We start from the raw sequence: 21,238 nt of genomic DNA, 5'->3' as shown, positions 1-21,238 counted from the left end.
CTCAGGTGGAGATGGTCTATACGGCTCATTTTTTTTTTGTCAAATTGACACTAGCCCTAGCTTGTCTTCTGAGAGGAGGGAACCTCGATTGTGAAAATGCTTCTATAAGACGGTGTGTAGTGGCATTTTCCTGCTTGGTGATTGATGGAAGAGGGCCCAGACACTGTAGGTGCTGCGACCATTAGGCCAGCAGTCCTCGAGCGCAGAAGAAAACAGACCAAGTAAGCCAGGAGGAGTAGATCTGTAAGCACTGTTTCTCCATGGCTTCTGCCTTAATTCCTACCTACTAGGTCCCTACCCTACCTGAGTACCTAACTTGGTACCTGCCAGGTAAATCCTTTCCTACCCAAGTTGCCTTTGGACTTGGTCTTCATCACAGCACTAGAAACCCTAACTAGGAGAGAGTTCACAGGTCACCTCAGGTGGGAGTCTATGGGTCATCTTAGGTAGGAGTTTAAGGTCACCTCAGGAAGAAGTCCCCAGGTCACCTCAGAACATGGTCTCATCAGGTCTTTGTGCCATCTCAGGGAGAAACCCATAGCTAAGTTCACATAGACATCCGTAGTCACATCAGATAGGTATCCAAGGTCGTCTAGGGAGGATGGCAGTTTACTCGATAGAAGTCTATGGGTACCTTAGATAGAAGAAGTCTTTAATCACTTCAGGTCTGATCCCACAGGCCACCTCACATGGAGTCCTTGGGTCACCTCAGGAAGCAGCTCCCAAATCACTTCAGGTGGATCCATGGGTCATCTTAGGTAGGGGTCCATGGGTCACCTCAGAAAGCAGGTCTAGAATCACCTCAGGTCCATCTGTGGATCACCTCAGGAAAGCATCCATAAGTTACTTTTAATGGAAGCCTTTGCCCCCCCCCCCCGGGCATATCAATTGAACACAGCATAAGAAGATATGCTAAGACTAGACACAAGCCTAACTATATCAAGGCTGGATGAGGCAACGCAGTAGGAGGGAAGGGGTCCCAGGGGCAGGCAAATGAGTCAGAGACGCCTCAATTCCCACTGATAGGAGTCCCATAGAAACTCCAAGCTACGCAACCATAAAAATCCCTGCAGAAGACCTAGCACAGAGCTGTGCGGTCTCCATGATTAATCAACCTCAATGAGACCCTGTAAACCTCTGCTTGGTGTCCTCGACCCTTCTGATGCCTACAATCCTCCCTACCCTTCTTCCTCAGGGTTTTCTGAGCTCCGCCTAAGCCTAGTGTTTGATTAGTTCTTCATGTTCTTAACTTGCTAAAATGACTTGTTGGACTTCCTCAGGGCAAAAGAACAAGACATTATTATTTTTTAATGTCCTGATTGGTTCAATGAATGCTTTTCTTCTTCAGTAGACTTTTAATTTCACACAAGTATAAAAGACACATCAAGATAAGTAGTACTACTGAGAAATGAATTCATTTTATTGAGCCAGGGTCATTGGAGATGTGGGTTTCTGCAGCTGGCCAGTGGCTAATCATTTGTCTTGTTGAATGAATTGTCGGAATTTCCCCTCAAACACCAAGAGAACAGAAGTGAATTAAGAATACTGAATTTACATTGTGTTCCAGATTATCTCATCCAGGCTTCCTGTGAATGTGGTTTTCCAAGAGCACTGGTCTGAGGTTGATATGATGAAAAAGCCTATATTTGGCCCAGAGAGATGGCCCGTGAGTGCAGGAACTTAATGCTCAGCCTGAGGACCTAAGTTCCAGCCGTGTCCCACAGGATGGAAGGAGAGAACCAAGTCTCACTAGCTGTCCTCTGACCAGTACATGTGACAACACACACACACACACACACACGTGCACACTCAAAACAAGTAAACATCATCAAATGTTTTTAAAAAAATCTATTTTTTTTTAAAAAAATGTTCCCTTTAACAGTGTTTGCAAAAGATCCAATAGCTTCCTTACCACTACTGCCCACCAGTGTCAGTACCTCCCTGTGAGTTAGGATTGGAACTGGCTGACCAGGGTGGTGTAAAATCATCGGGTTCAACCAGGAGGAGAAGTATTCTTTTACACAAATGAAGTCATAAATAGACATCCCAGCTATGGTGATATGTTTTCCCAGGGCTGGGAGCCGGCCTCATCTCCCTCCCAGCTCACCATCTGCCTCCCAGCAGGCAAAGAGGAGAGATGGAGACCATCTGTCTAGCTGAGGATGCCGCAAGCAGCTACAGTCCATCCATCTGAACTCGGATCTGTGACTTCAGAGCAGAGCGGTCATAGCTGGTCGTCAGTAGAGAGCCATTTTCAGCACAGCAACAGGGCACCATTCATCCAAATTACCAGCAGATCATCTTCCCAAAGCCTGCTAACTTCTAACCCCAGGGTCCACTGGGGGAAAGGAGTCTTTTCTCTCTGTGAACTCAGTCTTTCTTTGTCGGCTTACCATAACTAGAATGAATCATAAATCCAACTTGCCTGTAAAAGGAAAGCTTGGGCAAGCAAGATGGCTCAGAAGGTAAAGGTGGTAAAGGTGACCCGAATTTAATAGCTGGACCCTCCAAGGTGGAAGGAGATAACTGACGGCTACAACTTGTTCCCTGACACACACACACACACACACACACACACACACACACACACACACACACACACTGTGGCATGTACGCACCCATACACAAACACACACACACAAGCATATAAACAAACGGATGTGATTTAAAAAAGAAACCTTTAATTTTCGATTCATCAGAAACAAATGATAAACCACAGCCAGGTGTGGTGGCACATGGTTTTAGTCTTAGTTCCCCTGCCTTCAGTCTTTGCCTCGGTCTAAATGGCGCCTGTGCGTTTGAGAAGGAGGCATCTTCCCTGAAATCCCAGATGTCTTGCCCCCAGGGCCCAGTGGCCATCTCCAACACAGTCAGTTTTTGCCGAGGATCCCAGCCCTGCTTTGTTTGGTAATTCTCCATGACTGTAGCAAACACCTGAGGTGAACCAGCTTTAAGAAAAGTCAGTGGTTTCTTGAGAGTCAGCCTCAGTGTGGGCTGCTGGGTAAAGGAGTCTGCATTTGCCTTTGTATCCTGGTGGTCCTGCGTAGCAGCGAAGGGTGCTCACCTCACGGGAACCCAGGAGGAGACAGAAAGGAGAAGAATGGGGTCACAGCTCAAACAACCCCCTTCCTCCCACTCTCAAAAGGCTCAATGAACTCCCAGTGTCATGCAAGCCTGGGGTGTGGGGGTGGGCGCACAAACCTTCAACAGGGGACCTGCAGGGAACACGTGTACAAACTGTAGCCCCTTGGCTCCAGGCAGAGTGGGCACAGGTGTTACAGGCAGACTCCTGACCTTGCGATTCCTAAGAAGCACTGCTTGCTTCCAGGCATGGTTCCTGTCCACACAAGATGGAGGGTGCAAAGAGCCTTGGAACACTCCCCAGGCTCGCGAATGACTTCCAGCTTCGCATGCTACCAGCCAGCGCTTCAGGACATTCATGAAACAGCGTGATAAACGTGTCAAAGGCTGCATCATTCATTTTCAGAAACCAATAGGATTTGTGTACTGACCCCAGATGCACAATGGCTCTTTTACAGATTTAGCCACGTGTAGAGGCTTGATGCATATTTCTTTAAACCTGAGAGAGGATATCTGACCAAAGCAAGACCACACCTCTTCACACCCTTTCAAGTTATCACAGGAGCACAGCTGTGAGACTGAATTAGACATGCAATCCTGTCACGGGAATTCACTGGTCCCAGACTTCAGTAACTCCCTGAGAGCCATCTCAGCGGATAGTGACAGACAATTCAGGACGAGATTTGCTAGGTTTTGGTAACAGTTATCTTACAGTGATTTCAAAAGCCAGGGGGCTGTGGAGATAGCTCCGTGAAGCACAGTCTAGCAAACACAAGAACCTGAATGTGTTTCCCGGGACCCATGTGTGAAAAGGTCAAGTGCGTGTTTGTCATCGCAGTGCTGGGGATGCACCGGTAGGCAGATCCCCAGAGCTCACTGGCCAGCCTAGCCTACCCTCACCTGGGAGGCCCAGGTCTTACAAGAGATCCTGTCTCAAAAAGTAAGGTAGATGGCTCCCAAGGAATGCCATCCAAGGTTGAATCTGACATTCACAGGTATGTGTACACAAATATATGTATGTATGTATGTATGTATGTATGTATGTATATATATATGCCCTTACACACACACACACACACACACACACACATGCAAGTGCGCAAAGAAGAAAAATGATTCTTCATGATTTGTTCAGAGATAGCCTGGCTTTTTGGAAAAGGTGTCTGTTCCCCAACACACATTTCCTGAGCCCACAACCATGCATCCAGCACTCCATGTTGGGAACTTACAGTGGCATGAGACATTATCTTGCCCCTTGAGGTGGATGGTTTGGAGTACACAGGAGCAAGAAAAACTAAAGGACAGAGATCCTCTGGGACTTAATGCCTCAGCATCACAGAGCATGTTCTAATTTTCTGTCAGAGTCTAGCTTCTGTATTGTGTTTCTTTTTTTTTTTTTATTAATTTCCAACAGGGTCAGGCGTGCAGAGCCAAGTGGTCAAGATTAACTGAGAGGGGACCCTGTATGAGGTATAACAGGGTCCTCACTAGGTGAACCATTAGTCAAGTCAGGAACCCACAATTTTTTTTTTTAAATCAAAGGGTTGGCCTTACCTCAGAGTGGGTTTTCTGCTCTTCTTCCCAGAGCACAGGGCCAAGCTCCCTCTTAATTCACACAGGGATGGGGGTGTTGTGGTATGCGATGGTTCAAGTCTTTCCCATATGCTCAGTGCTAGGTTACCATGGTTACTGTACCTTGTTATTGCCTTCCTGTTAGTTTGCTTCTGTTTAGTTCTAATGTTAGGAAGAGAGCTGAGAAGGCAAGTACAGGACACCATTAGCATCTCCTTACCATTGAAACCTAAGAAGCAGCCTCCTTATGTCCTGATCTCCGTCCTTCCATCCCCAAAGATGCTTTTCCAACTATAAATTTAAGGACATGGGAATATATTCAAAACGAAAAAATAATACTTCGAGGTATGATGCCCTGTCCTTATATCTGTCCTTTTCCATCTATAGATCCTTTTCTAGCTGTAGATTTAAGGGCGTGGAAAATATTTGAACCAGGAAAGAATACCATTTTTCAGTGTTCAGGCAAGAAAAGGCAAAAGCAGACAAACAACAAACCCACACAACTATTCTATCTCACCTCTGCTCCTGGTTGCTTTAACACCCCAGAATCTGGGTAAGCTGGGTACCTAGTATAGGCAGAAGAGACAGAATCACAGAAAAAATGAAATAGAGTTGGCTGCCATCTAGCTAGCAAGCTGCAGGAATGACACGCTTTAATAGAAACTCTTTCCAATTTTGCAGCTCCAGGGATGCAAAGGCATTTCCTCTACGGGCAGACGTGGTTGTATCCAGGGCAGACTGGTCATCCCTCCACACTTTAGAGGAAAGGAGATGGCTTTAGTCCCAACACTCAATCCCCTGGTTACACAGGCAACGTGATTTGGGAATCAGTGTCTTAGAGGCTTCCCAATTTCAGGCTCCACCCTAGAAACAACACAACACACACGTTAGTTATAATCAGAGAAATCCTGGAGGAGGAGAGGGGAGAGGGTCAGGGTAGAGTAGGTAAAAGAACAAGTACTATTCAGCTCCTGGAGATAGGATTTCTCAGGATCCAACTAAGCACTTTAAAATGCTAAGATACGAAAAAGTCCACAAGCTGAAGGTGGATGGATGGGCCCATGATGGAGCCTATTGCTCCTGTCTGGTCTGCTTACAGACTCTGAAAGGCTTTGCACCTCCGGTCTTAGAGAGAGTCCTGAAGCCTTCCCTTCCTCGCCTCCCACGCAGACGTGCCAAGTTCATTGTTAGGGCTGCCCTCCCAGGAAGATGTGTGCTATTCTAAACCTCTGGATGGTTATTAACTCATGTCTTTTGACCAGGACCCACCATCACTTAGTTTCTTTTAGCACTTGGTGTTGTCCTGAGCAGAGAGCAAACACAGTAGCTTCTGGCTTCAAATGCAGTCATGTTGGAGCATTCTCCTTTTCTGTCTTCTTACATGCTCATCTGTGTTCAGTGGTTCTCAGGGGCAGGTCATGTGTATTTCTCAGTAATGTGAGGATCCTTGAGAAACAATGGCAAGAGAGAGCTGTGTCTTACCAAGTCCTTAAGTTTCCTTTTCTGACATGCCAAGTGCATGGTGATTGTCTGGGAGGCATGCTTTCTGCGGGCCTGTCAGTGTGCCCTGCAGCGCTGCAATTTGGAGGGCAGGCTCAGGCTGGGATCTACCCAGGGTGCCCTTGACGGGCATTTCCCAAATTCTTTGTTCATTCAGCTGTGGAAATCAGAAAACAATGCCTGGCCTACTTATGCACTTATCGTAATGCATTACCCAGAGGAATTTGACTAATGAATTTTTTCTTTGGAAATTATCTACAGTCTTCAAAGCACCAAACAAAAACGGGCTTAGCAAAGGAAGCTTGCAGTGAAAACGTCCACAAAAGAAAAAGAGGCTCTGACTTGAAGTTCATGGCTCAGGTAGAATCAAGATCTCCAACCCCTGCCTGACTCCTGTCAGGCAATACTGACAGCCTGACCAACACCTGTATCTGGCTTCCTATGGTGGTGATGGTGGCAGTGGAGGCAGCACTGGTGTGTGTCTGTGTGTGCCAGGAATCGGGGAGGGGGGGGCAGTGTGATCTGCGACGTAAAGAAGTGGGGTGGTACCCTCCACTGGGGACTCAGCCTCTTCCAGGCATCCTCTCCAATACTTTCCAAGTCCTGTGGATTTCTGCTCTTGGCACACAGCTTCTTCTTCTACCCTGGTCTTCTATGTTGGATGTAGATACTCAGAGTGCAGCCTTTTCTCCTCCAGGGCAAAGGCTGGACCCCAGACTTCACCATCATCCAGAACTCAGGACACCTCCATAAAATGACCCTTGAGTTATGTTCTGAGTATGAAAAGTTCCCCACCAGCTTGTCTATTGAATAATTTGTCTCCAGGTGTGGATGGTTGGCAGGAAGGGGACTGACGAGGAAGCCAGCGACTTGGAGGGTAGTCCAGGCTTTATCCTGTTCTGAGACCTGCAAAAGGGGCATCTGGTGTGAGGGTCAGAGCCAGCCGTCTGCTTATAACCAGCTGCAGTGGTTATAGGGAAGAAAAGGGAAGTCAGGAAGAAGAAGAAAGGAGAAGTTTCCTTTCTTTGACCTGGACTTGGTTGTTGCTAGGGGTAAGCAGGGAGCTACAGGATATCAGGAGATTGGAAACATCCATGGTGGCCACCATGAATTAAGAGGCTGGCTGAGGAGAGGGGAGAATAATCTACAAAGCTACTAGAGTTGAGGAACTCAAACTGTTTGAGGAATTATCATTGTTTAACCAAGGTGGAGAAGAAAGAACAAGGAACAAGATGCCATGGTCATGGCTATGGTCATGGTGCTATTATTTGGAAAGCTCTGGAAACTTTAGGAGGTAGGGCTTGATTGAAGACTGTACTCACTGGGTGGGGGGTATAACCTCTGAAGGTTGCACCTGGGTTCCAGCCCCTTCCCCTCTCTGATTCCCATCTGCTATGTGAAATAACCTGTGTTCTACTGTCCCCTCTCCCTTAAGGTCTTTCTTCCAGAAACTGCTAACAGTCCCCTTTTAATTTGCTGCCTTCTATAAGCACCCCAAGTTAAACACACACACACACTGCACACATGTACGCACACATGTACAGTTTAAAGACAGGACCCACGTGTAAAAGAGAACAGACGACGTTTGTCTCTCTGATCTGCCTCATGGCCTCATTTCGTACAATGCTTTTCCAGTCCCATCCATTTACCTCTGAATGTCGTCATTTCGCTTTTACTTCACAGCTGTATAAAATCCCATTGTGCATATGAACCACGCTTCCAGGATCCATTAGTCAGGCCATGGCGTCCCCACTGAGTCCATCTCCGGGCTACTGTGCGTAGAGACAATGAGCACAGATGAGTTCGTCTCTCTCCAGTAGGGTACAGGGACTCATTCATTTTTTTTTTAATGCAGTGAATATTGCCTTTTTTCCTGGGACAGAAATCCTTTTTCCGCTTATAAGATCTAATTTATGTGCACTGACATTGCGTTAAGGGTGCAGGCGACAACTCAGCAAGCAAGCGTTGTACTTAAGCAGGTTGTCACCTAGAACACCTACAGGTAGCTTTCCTACTGTGGCTCAAGGCTCCCCCGACTGGAGGAATGTTCTGGGGTCAAGGTCAGCAGCTGCAGTTTGTATGACCCACCCTGAAAAGTCACCTAGTGTCTTCTCTAACAAATACCGCCAGTTGGAATCGTCTCAAGTCACCTAGCACAGGAGACCCAACTCTGTCTTTTACTAAGAGGACTGTCAGACTCTGCAAACCTGCTCCATGTCAGGTGTTTCCCTCAGTCCTCTTCATGAACCTGCGCTAGCAAAGCTGACCAGCAGGCTCCAGGCACCCTATGGTTTCTGAACCCTCAGTGCTTGGTTACAAGGGCTTGCTCTTATGATTTTAGACTTTTTATGTGGGTCGTGAGTGTCTGACCTCACTTCTGGGGATCCAAGGGCTTCCCCAGCTAGGCTGTCTTCCCTGCTCTCATCCTCCTACTCGGGAGCTTTCAGAATGTCCCTAATTCTTGACTTCATGTGCTTATAATGACATGAACACATCTTCATTGTGTGGGTGTGGTGGTTTGAATAAGAATGGCCTTCCTAGGCTCATAGGGAGTGGCACTATTAGGTGTGGCCTTATTGGAACGGGTGTGGCTTGGTGGGAGAAAATGTGTCACTGGGGTGGGCTTTGAGGTTTCAAATGCTCAAGCCAGGCCCAGTGTCTGTTTGTCTTCCTGCTGCTTGCTGATCCAGATGTAGAACTCTCGGTTCCTTCTCCAACATCACATCTGTCTGCCTGCCACCATGTTTCCATCATGATGATAATGGACTGAACTTCTCAGTTGTAAGCCAGCCCCACTTAAATGGTCTCCTTTATAAGAGTTGTCTTCTTCACAGCAATAGAAACCCTAACAAAGACAGCAGGTATGGCCTGGCAGTGGCTGGCACACGCAGAACTCAGGAGGCAGAGGCAGGCAGATTTCTGTGAGTTCGAGGCCTGCCTGGTCTACAGAGCAAGTTCCAGGACAGGCTCCAAAGCTACAGAGAAACCCTGTCTCAATAACAAGAAAACAAACAAACAACAACAAAAAGACAGTAGGCATGATATGTGTTATGACTTAAATGGACAAGGTACAGTTATGGTGAACCTTATGTATATGGCTATCTTTCTGTAAGAGGCGGCACAGAGTCAAGTCACACACACACACACACACACACACACACACACACACACACACACACACACACACCCTTCTGGGACTCTTGAAGCACATAGCCACATGCATGTCTTTGCAGAAATGCAGTACTGATTTTCACAACATCGCCGCTGTCCACCATCAGTACTAGAGTGTTCAGTACTCCAGTCCACATTTTTGTTTCTGCCCCCTGGCCATGAAGTACCTGAAATTGGGGGTATTGTTTAAGCTAAAATCCAGAGGCTATATTTTAGCTTTCTGTTCCAGGTGGAGGCTGAGGGTCCGAAGATGTTTCAAGTTGCTTTTTAGAGTGAGGTTCCTGTATTTTCAGTAGTCTGGGCAGCAAATGTCTCAGCTGTCCAGTGGACAAGACAGAGAAAGACAATTCCTATCTGTATCCTTGGTATTAATGTAGTAGGATAGGGGCTGGGTGGACAAGCACTGTTGCTCAGAAGTGGCAGAGAGAGAGAGAGAGAGAGAGAGAGAGAGAGAGAGAGAGAGAGAGAGAGAGAGAGAGAGAGAGAGAGAGCGAGCTCAGTCCTACTGACTGCACTGGGGAAGGGAAGAGGGAGCCAGGCAGCCTCGGGGTGGTGGCCTGGCCAGAGTCTGGCGCCAACAAACCTGCACTTTCCGGTTTAGGAAGCCAGGTAGGGGGCGCGGGCAGCTAACAGCTCCCGCCAAGTGGGTGCGCGCTCTCTGCCAGCTCTGCTACCTGAGCCGGCAACCACGTCACTGCCACATCATCTGGCCTCTTCTCTTTGCAGGGATCCAGGAAAGGGAGCGGCGGCGGGAGGCGCGGGGCGCGGGCGCCGGGAAGATGCTGCAGTCCCTGGCCGGCAGCTCGTGCGTGCGCCTGGTGGAGCGGCACCGCTCGGCCTGGTGTTTCGGCTTCCTGGTGCTGGGCTACCTGCTCTACCTGGTGTTCGGCGCCGTGGTCTTCTCGTCCGTGGAGCTGCCTTACGAGGACCTGCTGCGCCAGGAGCTGCGCAAGCTGAAGCGGCGCTTCCTGGAGGAACACGAGTGTCTGTCGGAGCCGCAGCTGGAGCAGTTCCTGGGCCGCGTGCTGGAAGCCAGCAATTATGGAGTGTCGGTGCTCAGCAATGCCTCTGGCAACTGGAACTGGGACTTCACCTCCGCGCTCTTCTTCGCCAGCACCGTGCTCTCCACCACAGGTAGGGGCCATGCTGCTACCTTGCCCTGGCCCCCGGCGACCCCAGGCCTCCCCTGGGCGCATCCTGCGGTGGCCCGCAGTGGCAGCCGGCGAGGTGACCTCGGAGCACTACGTGGTTTTTGCAGCTGTTAACTCTTCAGGAGTAGGTCCCTAACACCCTGGACTTAGCTGCCGCAGGGGCCTCATTAGCTGCTCCACACTTGTGGGGACCCTGAGCTGATGGGCGGGTGGGACCCTGACATTCTGTCCTGGAAACTGAGCAGCAAGGTTAGGGGCTGACTGAGAGCCTTCAAGGGGTGTTCGGCTTCCTGCTGACTCCATCCCAGAGACCCCAGGCTGAGGAATCTAGCAATGACACTTGGATAGGTCACCTTCGTGACTGTGACACCAACTTCCCGACTGTAAACCTATTTCAGCTTCTTTGAATCTGTTTGGGGGACAGTGGTGACATCACTCTGCTTTTTCGCAGGTGACCTCTGAGCAGACAGGCCTATGGGGTTTCTGGAGTCAGAGGGAGGTGGGCGCAGGGAAGGGGGTTTCACTTGGCCTAGACCCCACACTGTGGTGATTCCAGAATTAGCAGTTACTTTAACTTCAGATGTGTTTGGCTCCCTGACTATTTAGAGGCGCCCGCTACCTTCTGCAGGAGGCTTAGAAATCCAGCTGAACATACATGCCCCGGGGCGCACTGGTTCGACTAGACAAAGAAAGGCCAGGTTTCGTCAGTGGCGGCTGACCATGCGTGCAGGTTAGCAGGCTCTGGAAGACTTAAATAGGTGCATGGACAGCTAGAGGGACTCTCAAAGGGCCTCAGTACTGTCCCTTCTTCTTATGCATGAGAGCCAATCTTTGAAATGGTCCCATTTGGCAGGCACAAGGTCACACAGTGCCCAGGGACGCTCTGGGATCTGGGCCTCCGGAGTTCTTGCCAGGAACAGTGTGTTATGCCCCTGCCCCACCTTACCCAGTGACTCAACATCACCTGGGCTACTCCAGCCCTTCTGCCACCCTGCCCTGCCTCTCTGACTGGCCCTTCAACAGCCTCCTTTGGGCCATGGCTAGTAAATTATTTTATTAATCACCCAATAATGAGTGAACACACTCTCCAGCCAGATCAGGTAAATTTATTGTTCAGAAATCTGGGGTGAGTTACTGAACTTGCTTCAAACACAAGGAGAGTTCTAGACTGTATTGTGGTATTTTAAACTGTGTTAAACGGATGCCCAAACAAGACAAACCTGTTGGCTCACTTTCCAAAGAAAGTCTGCCCCTCCCCTGCTGCCCACAGTCCAAGTTTTATGGCAACATCGCCCAGTTCTTCAGGTCAGTCAGTCAGGTCTTTGTGGATTCTCTTGGTGCCAGAGTGTAAATCCCTCCTTCTCCACAGACACGGATACTTACAGAAAGTTCACAACTGGTTCACAACATCGAGTGAGCAGTTTGAAAATGAAGACTGCTCCTCCAGGGGCTGGGGGACAGGGTGAGGGTAAGAAATGCCACAAGGAAAAGACTGTATGCTTTTCCTGGGCGGAGTTTTCAGGTAGCCCCGACGTTTCTGAAGAATCGTGGTATTCTGAGTCCTCTGAATTGTGTGACAAGAGCTAGTTCAGACCCTGTTTCTTCTGGGAAATGTTTGTCTATTTAGTGTGCAACGTAGCCCCTATAATTAAAAAACATTACAGTGCCTGGACTAGTTGGGGTGGAGTGGGGGGCTCGGCAGTTGACATTCGGATTGAATTGTTGTTCCTGAGAAAGAAAGTCTGAACTCTGGTGGTGGAACAAGGGTTCATTTAAGAAATGAGAGCAAGGGGCACTTAGGGATAAGCCAGACAAAAGAGGAAAAGAGGAGACCCGATTTGTGAAACCAGCTGATTGGTGAGACCTTCTTCTGAACGAAGTACTGTGAGGCAGAGCCCTTCTCTCGGATTTGAGCTGATGCCATCGTAGGACACATTTGATAGCCCTCATGGTCTCCAGAATGGTTTTGTGGCAGAAATGCAGACAGCACTAAGATTAAGGCTGATAGGTTTCATTGCTAAGAAACTGTTTCATGCGAGAGAAGCAGGACCTCAGATGCCCCGGAGTTACCCCTCTCTTAGGCAGGAACGAGTCACGTGCTTTTAGCGGTAGACTTCTGTCTGGCATAGTAATGCCAGGGCTCACAAAGGCATCTGTCTGCTGGGCTTGCTCTACTCTCGGCACTGAGGAAACTGAGGTAGGTGGATTGCTGTGATTTTTGAGGCAAGTTGAGGTTAGGTAGTGAGCGAGACCTTGTCTCCAAGTGAATCCGAGCAACAGCGAAACACACCAAGATGCCCTTGCTGGCTGCCATTATTGTATCACGGGCTAATAAATGCTTTTATCCCTGCCTGCTGGCCCCTACAGTGCCAGCTTGCATCAATGGAAGGAAATGGGTGAAGTCTTCCTGGTCTGTTTAGAAGAAGCCTCAGGAAAGCCCAACTCCTCACTGGTCTGCAGCCATACTCTGAACGTGCTTATTTTCTGAAGCTAAGCAGGGTAGGGCCTGCTTAGTACTTGGATGGGAGGCTTCAGTAAGCACAGGACACCATGTTATCTATCCTTAAACCACTGAATGCCTGGTAGAGGAGGCGTGACGGTTGCTTCTCCTCACTGCAAGGCTCTTGGCTGAAACACTAGAAACAGAGAGGCATGTACACTTATTTCCTGTCCACTTGAGTGGCATGGCAGCCTCTAGCAATGCATATGGGCATTTCTACCTCTGTCAACAGAGCGGACTCTCCCAGAATGAGGGTCTCTTCGGAGGAGGCCTCTGGAGTGAAGGGAACAGAGCAGTGGCCTTCCCACCTCTACCCTTGCCATGAATGTGGAGCAGCAGCTCTGAATGTTATCAACCTTGGTTCAGTTAAGGCTTCAGAAGTGTCTTGAAGCCATGTGAGAACAGAGGAAAGGGTGCACCAGGGTCAGGCTTTTCCAGGGAAGGGAGGCATACAAGGGAAAGAGATCACAGTACCCATGCACCTTCTATGCTGCAGCCCCATGCGCCTTCTATGCTGCAGCCCCATCACCTTCTATGCTGCAGCCCCATGCACCTTCCGTGCTGCAGCCCCATCACCTTCTATGCTGCAGCCCCATGCACCTTCTATGCTGCAGCCCCATCACCTTCTATGCTGCAGCCCCATGCGCCTTCCATGCTGCAGCCCCATGCACCTTCTATGCTGCAGCCCCATGCACCTTCTGTGCTGCAGCCCCATGCATCTTCTGTGCTGCAGCCCCATGCATCTTCTATGCTGCAGCCCCCTGCACCTTTTATATTGCAACTCTATGTACCTTCTATACTGCAGCTTCATGCACCTTTTATATTGCAATCCCATGCACTTGCAAAGGAAATAACATTTGGATTTTCGGAGAATAAGAGACAGCTCTGTGTCTTCAGCAACTGTCTAAGTCTTTCAGCCATGTCATACAGTCTTCGCTCTCCCTCTTCCTCCTCCCCTTACTCCCTTCTGTTTGTCCCTGTTTTGCTTTGTTGCACTGCTGGTCTTAAACCCTTGGTGGGTCTCACACGTGCTAAGGAAGCATTTAGCCATATCCCTTGGCCTTTCCACACATTTATTTTTGAGATGGAATCTCTCTAGGCTGTGTAGGCAGGCCTCAAACTTGAGGGAGCAGCCACCTGAGCCCTGGCAGCTTTTAAAAAGGGGATGGGAACTGGTGCTAAGAGGGTACTGTTTGATCCTTAGTTTTAAATCTGTTGTCAAGAGGGGAAATATGTCGTTACCCTCAGCCAGTGAGCAGGAGAGGTCTGAGACAGACACGGAACGTTAGCACCCAGTACGTAGCTACACTACAGCCTTACAAGGCCCAAAGCACGGCCTTCATGTTTTCAAACAATTAGGGAAAATAGCAAAAGTAAAATCTTCCCAACACAATAAAAGTTGACAACAATCCCTTTTCATGGTGTGTAAGAAGCCTATTGACCTCAGTCATCCCTGTCATTTCTGTGTTCCTTATGGCTGCCGTCTGGAGGCGTTGAATGGTTGTCATGGAAACCATAGGGCCACACACCCTAAAACGGCGGTTTTCTAAGTTTTTACAAAGTAAGTTTCAGACACCTGTCAGGAATGTTCTGGAAGAAGAGCTGAGAGTCTGTAAGCTTTATGAGTCTGCCCTTTGCTTTTGCCCCCTTGCTGGAACACAACCATAGCAAGGCTCCTCCTATTTTCTGGGGCTCTTGAGTGGATGCCACCTCTAAGATACTGATTCCCAGCCAGCCTGTCGGGAAAGCAGTAGTTACCATAGGATGTCACAAAGTCTGTGACACAGCCCCATTCTTTCTGAAGGGCAACAAAGCCGTGCTTAACCCTAGGGTTGTTTATCAAAAATGAGCAGAGATAGATCATTGTGGAGACATGCTGGTCGTCCCAACACTTCAGAAATAGAGGATCAGGACTGCAAAGTTAGCCTCAGCTACGCGAGATCCAGCCTCAACAAAACCAGATCCAATCAAAGGACAGCATATACTCCATCTGGAGTAGGAAAGAAAGCAAAAAGTCCCTATCAGCCAGCGTGGAGCTGTAATCCGTGGAGGCAGCCTGTAAGCTTTGGTTTCTCTGGAGAACCTGTTGGTTTCTGTTTCTTTTTTAAAAAAAGATTTATTTTAAATTATGCGTATGTTTATGTGTAATTATGTACACAGGAGTATAAAGTGTCACCAGAGACCACAAGAAGGTGCTAGATTCTCCGGAGCAGACGTTCTAGGCACTTATGTGACTCCTCTGCTTGGGGACCGAACTTGGGTCCTCTGCAAGAACAGTGTAGGCTCTTGACTGCGGATCTGCCTCACAAGCCTGGGTCTCAGTTTTCATCCATAGAATTGTGTGGTTTTGTGAGCCCATGTGGACTAAAGTGGGAAGGATCAGCTGCAGGAAAACGCAAGAGAAGGGCAGCAGAAAGACAGACAGACTGCAACCCCCAAAACTGAAGTGAGCTTCTAAAGACCACCCGGTGTAGAGACCCATCCTTTCCTACCGCCATCTCAGAGCACAGAAGTGGGAACTAAAAACCGCTGGCTGACGCCCCTGCTTTGCTTGCAGCTTTAAGTGACCCGATGTCGAGCTCAGTCTCTCTTAGCTGCTGGCTGCAGGTTTTTACAGGCCCATTTTGTCTCCCGCAAACTCCTGTGCTCAAGTCCTAACCTGGAAACCTCTGGCAGGGCCTGGGTTTGGAGACAGGGGAATGATAAGTTAAAAATGATGACCCAGCCAGAAAGTGGCCATGCTCCAGCTAGAGAAGCCTAGAAAAAAACCAGACCTGCTAATACCTTGATGTTCCGCTATCCAGCCTCCAGGTCTGAGAGGAAGCAGAGAGCAAATTTCTGCTTTAGCTAGAGCATCAGTCTGTGTTCTTGTGCAATGGTAGCTTAGCAATGAAGCCGGGGTCTTTTTTTTTTTAAATTTAAAGAGGCAATGGGGAAGGGGGGACAAGGTCAGACATAGGCGCAGAAGAAACAAAAGGTTCCAGAGTGTGGGAATCACACCGGTAAATCCTGGCGCTCTGAAAGAGGAAGCAGAGAAAAGAAAACAGAAACAGACTTCTAGGTCTTTGCTCTTGTAAGCTCTGTGCACGGTACTCAAACGGGACATTACTCTTGCAGAGCCAAATATAGACACCGATGCCCTGGAGCCTAAAAACATGCCGCAGCGTGCTCCTGTTTAAGGGCAGTGTACGATTGGGGGTGGGGGTCTTGCTGTGCGAGCGTGAGAACCTGGACTCAGTCCTCCAGCCCTCATACCGAAAGCCCACACCGGCAACCCCAGCTCTGCAGGAGGCAGAGTCAGAAGGATCTCTGGTATTTGCTGTTTGTCAGTCCAGCCTCAGGTTCAGTAAGACACCTGTCTCCAGATAAAGCAGGACACCCGCCATCCTCCTCTGGCCTCTATGACCCATGGGCACGCACTTGCACACAGGTTCACACATGCACACATGCACACATACACTCACATGAATGTTTAATAAATTCTGTGAGAGCTTCTGTCCAGCATTGGTAGAGGAGAGCATAGATTTATGCTCAGATATGTAAACCCACCCCGATCGTACTGCATGAGCTCTCAGTATCTCAGTATCTCAAGGGAGTTTTTACCGTTCATCTTGAAACTTGCTGCTTCTGCGCCTATTTATAGAACTTGGAACATACTGTCATAAGCAAGTGGCCACGGCTTTCAAGAAACCGGCCTCTGCTTTTAATAACAGAAATCAGAGCCATGTTCGGAATGCTTTAATTTGCAAACGGAGTTGCTACATTGACGAGGTCAGCTGGCACCTGCTGGAGCTTAGCCTCGCTTTGCAGCCCCACTTTGCTGTCGCCTGCTGGATGCGGGGCCGTTTGTGATTCCTGGCTATCTGTTTTCCTTAGGCTTCAAATCAAACGCCTGCCCTCAGAAGGCTCCTTTGATGGTTAGTGATGTCAGTACCACATCTGGGGTCACCTAGGAGACAGGTCTCTGGGCACATCTGTAAGGGGGTTTCTAGGCTGGGTTCATTGAGCTGGAAAGACACAGCCTAAATGTGTGTGGCTCCATCCCATGGGCTGGAATCCCAGACTGAATGAGAAGTAGACCGTGAGCTGGGCCCCAGCCTTCATCTCTCTGCTTCCTGACCATGGATGCACTGTGAGCAGCTGCCTCACACTCTTATTGCCACGCCTTCCCACCATGGTGGACGGCACCGTTTCTGAAGGTGCTTTTGCAGGAATTCTGTCAGGGAATGAGAAGAGTGACCGACATAGCTCTGTAGATTCAGCCATTAGTCCAGCTTGTGAATTCAGTGTGGAGGACGGCAAACTCACAGAAGGCCCCTCAGACTTTTTCTGAATGTAGCCAGTGGGTCACATCTGAGATGTGGATCAGGTGGCAGAGTGCTTGCCTAGCACACACAAAGTCCTGGGTTCGATGCCCAGCACTGCACAAACCCTACAAGTGTGCAGGCATATGCCTATGATTCCAGCATTCGGGAGGCAGAGGCAGGAGGCATTTAGTGAATCTGAGGCCAGCCTGGGCTACCTAAGATTCTGTCTCAGAAGAAAAGTGTGAAGTTGTTCTGTGGAGACAAGGCTGGAGGCTCCAACTCTGATGTGCCTTCTGTGTTCATGCTTTTATGACCTCTGTGCTTTTCTCTTGTCTGCTGGAGTCCCTTGAAGTTTCTTCTGTCTCTGGTTAGGTTTGTAGTGCAGCTGAAAGTGGATGTAAGTTTCTGAGCATGGCACACAGGACTCAGGTCCTCTTACCAGTGGGTTCTGAGTACAACACACAGGACTCAGTCCTCTGAGCAGTGGGTTCTGCTGAGGATTTTGTTTTCCCAGCTCAACCCTACTTCATACCTTTCCCAAGCACTTAGCTCTCCACCTGCAATTGATGCCATGGCCAAAAAGCCATTATAACCAGGGCCACGTGGGGCTCCAGGATCAGGAGAGAGACAGACTGTAGCCCCATCCATGCTTGCTCTGAGTGCAGCGGGAAGCCCTGGCAGATTTTGAGGGAATGGGTAACACATTCTAAGAGATTTTCCCTAGCAGGTCTAAAAGGCCAGAGGTGGTGACACTGACTGGGCCAGGCCCCTCCCTACAAACATTCTACAGCCAAGGAGGAGTGGGCTCTGCATGGGAGGCCTGGCATCCAGCCATAGGCTTCTGAACTTGGGTTACATTAGGTCCATTCAGCTGTGATGGGAGAACAGCGAGGGTCACCCTTGGAAGTGCAGGAGACTACTTGCTGTGGTTCCCAGTTATCTGCCATGGCTTTTGAGAAACAGATTTGACTTTCAGCTTTGAGGGAAAATAGACAAGGAGGAAGAGGGAAGAGAGAATTCCGATGGAGTGTGTGGCTATCCAGGGTGAGCTGCCGCCATGTTGGATAGCTTCTAAGTCACTTTAAATACTTCAGTTTCTGTGCTGCTGAAGAGTAACTAAACTTTGCTTTGGCTTCTAATTTAATAGTGTAGAAAGCTGTGCAGAAAGCTGAAAAACCAGAACCCTGTAGATTCAGTAGGTACTTAATATTTGATAGCTGATATGAAATGTGTGTTATAGAATATGCCGTGTGCACAGCCGACAGGACGCTAATGAATGAATGTACTCAGCACAGTTTTTAGTGGATCGCATGAAAGGAGCCATGGGGCCAATCTAGGGGCCAAATAATGCAAACATGAAGTTTGTTTTCAATAGAGTCAAATATTTTAGAAGGTATAGTTATCAAAAAATACAATTTTCACTGGACGGGAAAACATCACCAGCTTTCGGAAAAAATCCCTATTGACAGTGAAGTCAGCTGAGGCTTGTTGACTTGTTCTCTCTCTCTCTCTCTCTCTCTCTCTCTCTCTCTCTCTCTCTCTTCTCCTCTCTACCTCACCTCTTTCTCTTTTTATCTCCCAAATCTTTTCTTTTGTCTCTCTCTTCTTTCTCCTAATCATTTCTTTCTGCCTCTTCCTTTCTTTCCATCTGTCTCATTTCTGTGTCTCTGTGCTTTCTCTCTCTCTTTCTCTCTCTCTCCCTCCCTCCCTTCTCCCTCCTTCCCTTCCTCTCTCTTTGTCTCTCTCCCCTCGCCTTTTCTCTCCTTTACCTCCTCTCTTTCGTTCTTCTCTTTCTTTCTCCCCATCTTTCCTTTCTCCTCCTCCTTCTCCCCTCCTCCCATTCCCTCTCCTCCTCTGTGTGTGTCTCTCCCTCCCCATTCCCTCCCTCCTTCCCATTTTCCCTACCCTCTCTCCTCTTGCTACTGGGGCTGAACCCAGGACCTCACATCCCACAAACTAGACAAACACTCTCTCACTGAGCCACACTCCATGCCCCTTCCAGAGGCCATCGCATTTGCTGTTTCACAATTTGGAAGGATCCTCTTTGTATAAGCTGCTGCATTCCATCCCTTAGCAATCGCTTTCTCATTCCCCACCCACGATTCCTGGTGCAGCCTCAGTTTTGGAATAACAACGGGGGACGTGAAATGTCTTAAACCCAAATTAAAAGGTTCCAGCATTCTTGTAACCAAAATTCCTCAAGTGTTTGAATACCGGTTACCAAGGCACTCAATTATTTAAAGAACATGGTTAGGTGGATTAAGTTAATTAAAGGCACAGGAGAGGCTGTTCCCAAGCTGCCTGCCTACGTGGCACTGCCGAGTGGCTCGAGGAGGCTCTGAGCTGAGTGAAGGGCCCCTCTCCATCCACCCTCCCCTACCCAGACTGGACAGTGCCCACGAACCAGCCTGGAGCCTGCACAGCTACACCAGATGGGTCTCCTGGTGGGGCTGGGATGGCAGGGTCCCCTGTGGAAGGAAAGAGCGTGCTGTGTGGACGAGCCATCTGTCACCCGCCCTGTTCTAGCTCACCTCCTGCCATGGCAAAGCAGTTGAAACTTGAAACTTAGAACCCCAAACCGCACAGACAAAAGGAGACCGAATGTGGAAAACCAGAAGGAGGAGGCCTTAAAGCATACGATGAGCCGCAGCACATGGTGGTGACATGAACCTCCCTTGTTCTTCTGGCAGCAGAGGGGAGCCAAGCAGGGATGGCCTCACTCAGAAGGAGTCTGTGCCCTGTTTGGGCTTCTCTCCTGCTGTGCCCAGGCTGTCAGCTGCGCTCCACCATGGTGCAATCTGTGACTGCAGTCTCTTCTGTCACCTGACCTGTCCCTTCCAAGTGTCACTGGCAAAGACCAGAGCCATCATCACCATGGGAAGGGCACCGAGAAGTCACCTCCTCGTGAGTCAGTCTAGTCGATACGGCTGGAAAAGTCCAGCGCTAGGTCACACAGAGTGGGAGTCAGAAACTGATTTTAGTTTATCATTACTATTATTTATTTAGTTGAATTTAATTTTTTTAAAAGGGGTTTCAGACGTCCTAGGCTGGCCTTGAACTTGTAGCCAGGAATGGCCTTGGATTCCCGATCCCCTTGCCTCTGCCTCCTGAGTGCTGGGATCCCAGGCACGAGCCACTACACCCAGCCTGTGCAGTGCTGAGGGTGGAATTCAGGGCTTCTCACACGTCAGGCAGCACTCTGCCGACTGAACCACATCCCCAGCCCTTCCTGCCTTGCTTTAAGGTGATTCTTTTTGCTCAGATATATGAAGGACCCCAGAGAGACCAGATGCAGGGACAGGAGGTATGAGGACATTAGCTGAGCATGAGGGTAAGGGCGGGTGCTGGGTTCTCATCAGGATCACTTTAATCAGTGGTCTCTCCAGTGCCCTCTGCTCATCTAGACCACAGGGGCCTCTTTCCAGAGCTAACTGTTTCCTGTTGTGTTCACAGTACAGGGACAGCCACGTAAGCTCAGAGAGCCCCCACGGCACTTTCTGCAGAGGGGAAAGGATGCAGAGATGGGATGGATGAGGCTCCTGGCAGCATGCATGGGACTCTCTAGGCCTTGATGTGGGGGCAGCGATCTGAACAGCTGAGGGAATAGGGTCAGGCCCACTGATGCGGGTGATCTTGGGCTGGTGGGACTGAAAAGGAAGGCTGTTTGGGCAAGGACATCTGCTCAGTGCGCATGTCCAGAGGCAGGCACGAGCCTGTCCGCAGAAAGCGAGAGAGCCAGCCTTGCCCAAGTTCAGAGTCCAGAGCTACCCGCAGCAACAGTGGCACTGAGGTGCCCAGGAGGAAAGGAGGGCTGGCCCTTGAATCATGGGCAGCAGGAGTCACTGGTGTTACCCGGCAAGTGGCCTGGCCTGTATGCTAGCCCAGGATAGGGAAAGCTAAGGCAGACAAACCTGGCTGCTACAGTACTAAACGAGGGGCCTTGCTCTGAAGGGGTC

The 21,238-nt window shown here is 49.3% G+C and overlaps 1 protein-coding gene and 1 long non-coding RNA gene across 6 annotated transcripts in view; one reads left to right on the top strand and one right to left on the bottom strand.

The window, feature by feature from the left end:
- Positions 1-2,735: 2,735 nt before the first annotated feature.
- Positions 2,736-10,095, bottom strand: LOC126504711 (uncharacterized). 4 transcript variants are annotated; one of them, XR_007592691.1, is made up of 6 exons: positions 9,908-10,095; positions 7,803-7,925; positions 5,923-6,099; positions 5,171-5,517; positions 4,636-4,833; positions 2,736-3,426 (listed from the first exon to the last, which is right to left on the bottom strand). It is a non-coding gene; the product is annotated as an uncharacterized lncRNA (long non-coding RNA). The 4 variants fall into 4 exon arrangements; XR_007592689.1 differs by having other exon boundaries at positions 7,803-7,922; XR_007592692.1 differs by lacking the exons at positions 5,923-6,099; positions 7,803-7,925; positions 9,908-10,095 and adding an exon at positions 6,136-6,330.
- The window catches only part of Kcnk1 (potassium two pore domain channel subfamily K member 1), a 28,550-nt gene continuing 16,820 nt past the window's right edge, over positions 9,509-21,238 (top strand). Inside the window, exons 1-2 of one of the 2 annotated variants that reach the window (XM_050147169.1) lie at positions 9,509-9,596; positions 10,051-10,458. In XM_050147169.1, the coding sequence (XP_050003126.1) occupies positions 10,104-10,458 (355 nt within the window). In that variant the 5' untranslated portion in view covers positions 9,509-9,596; positions 10,051-10,103. Of the gene's footprint in view, positions 9,597-9,847; positions 9,934-10,050; positions 10,459-21,238 lie in introns of those variants that run through there. The other variant, XM_050147171.1, reaches the window with a different exon arrangement.

The sequence above is a fragment of the Alexandromys fortis genome, unplaced genomic scaffold (genome assembly GCF_014885135.2).
Source record: "Alexandromys fortis isolate MF-2015 unplaced genomic scaffold, M_Fortis_MF-2015_v1.1 scaffold_12, whole genome shotgun sequence".
Classification (NCBI taxonomy): Eukaryota; Metazoa; Chordata; class Mammalia; order Rodentia; family Cricetidae; genus Alexandromys; species Alexandromys fortis.
The sequence above is the reverse complement of the archived record's forward strand: the minus strand, read 5'-3'. Positions and strand labels throughout refer to the sequence as shown.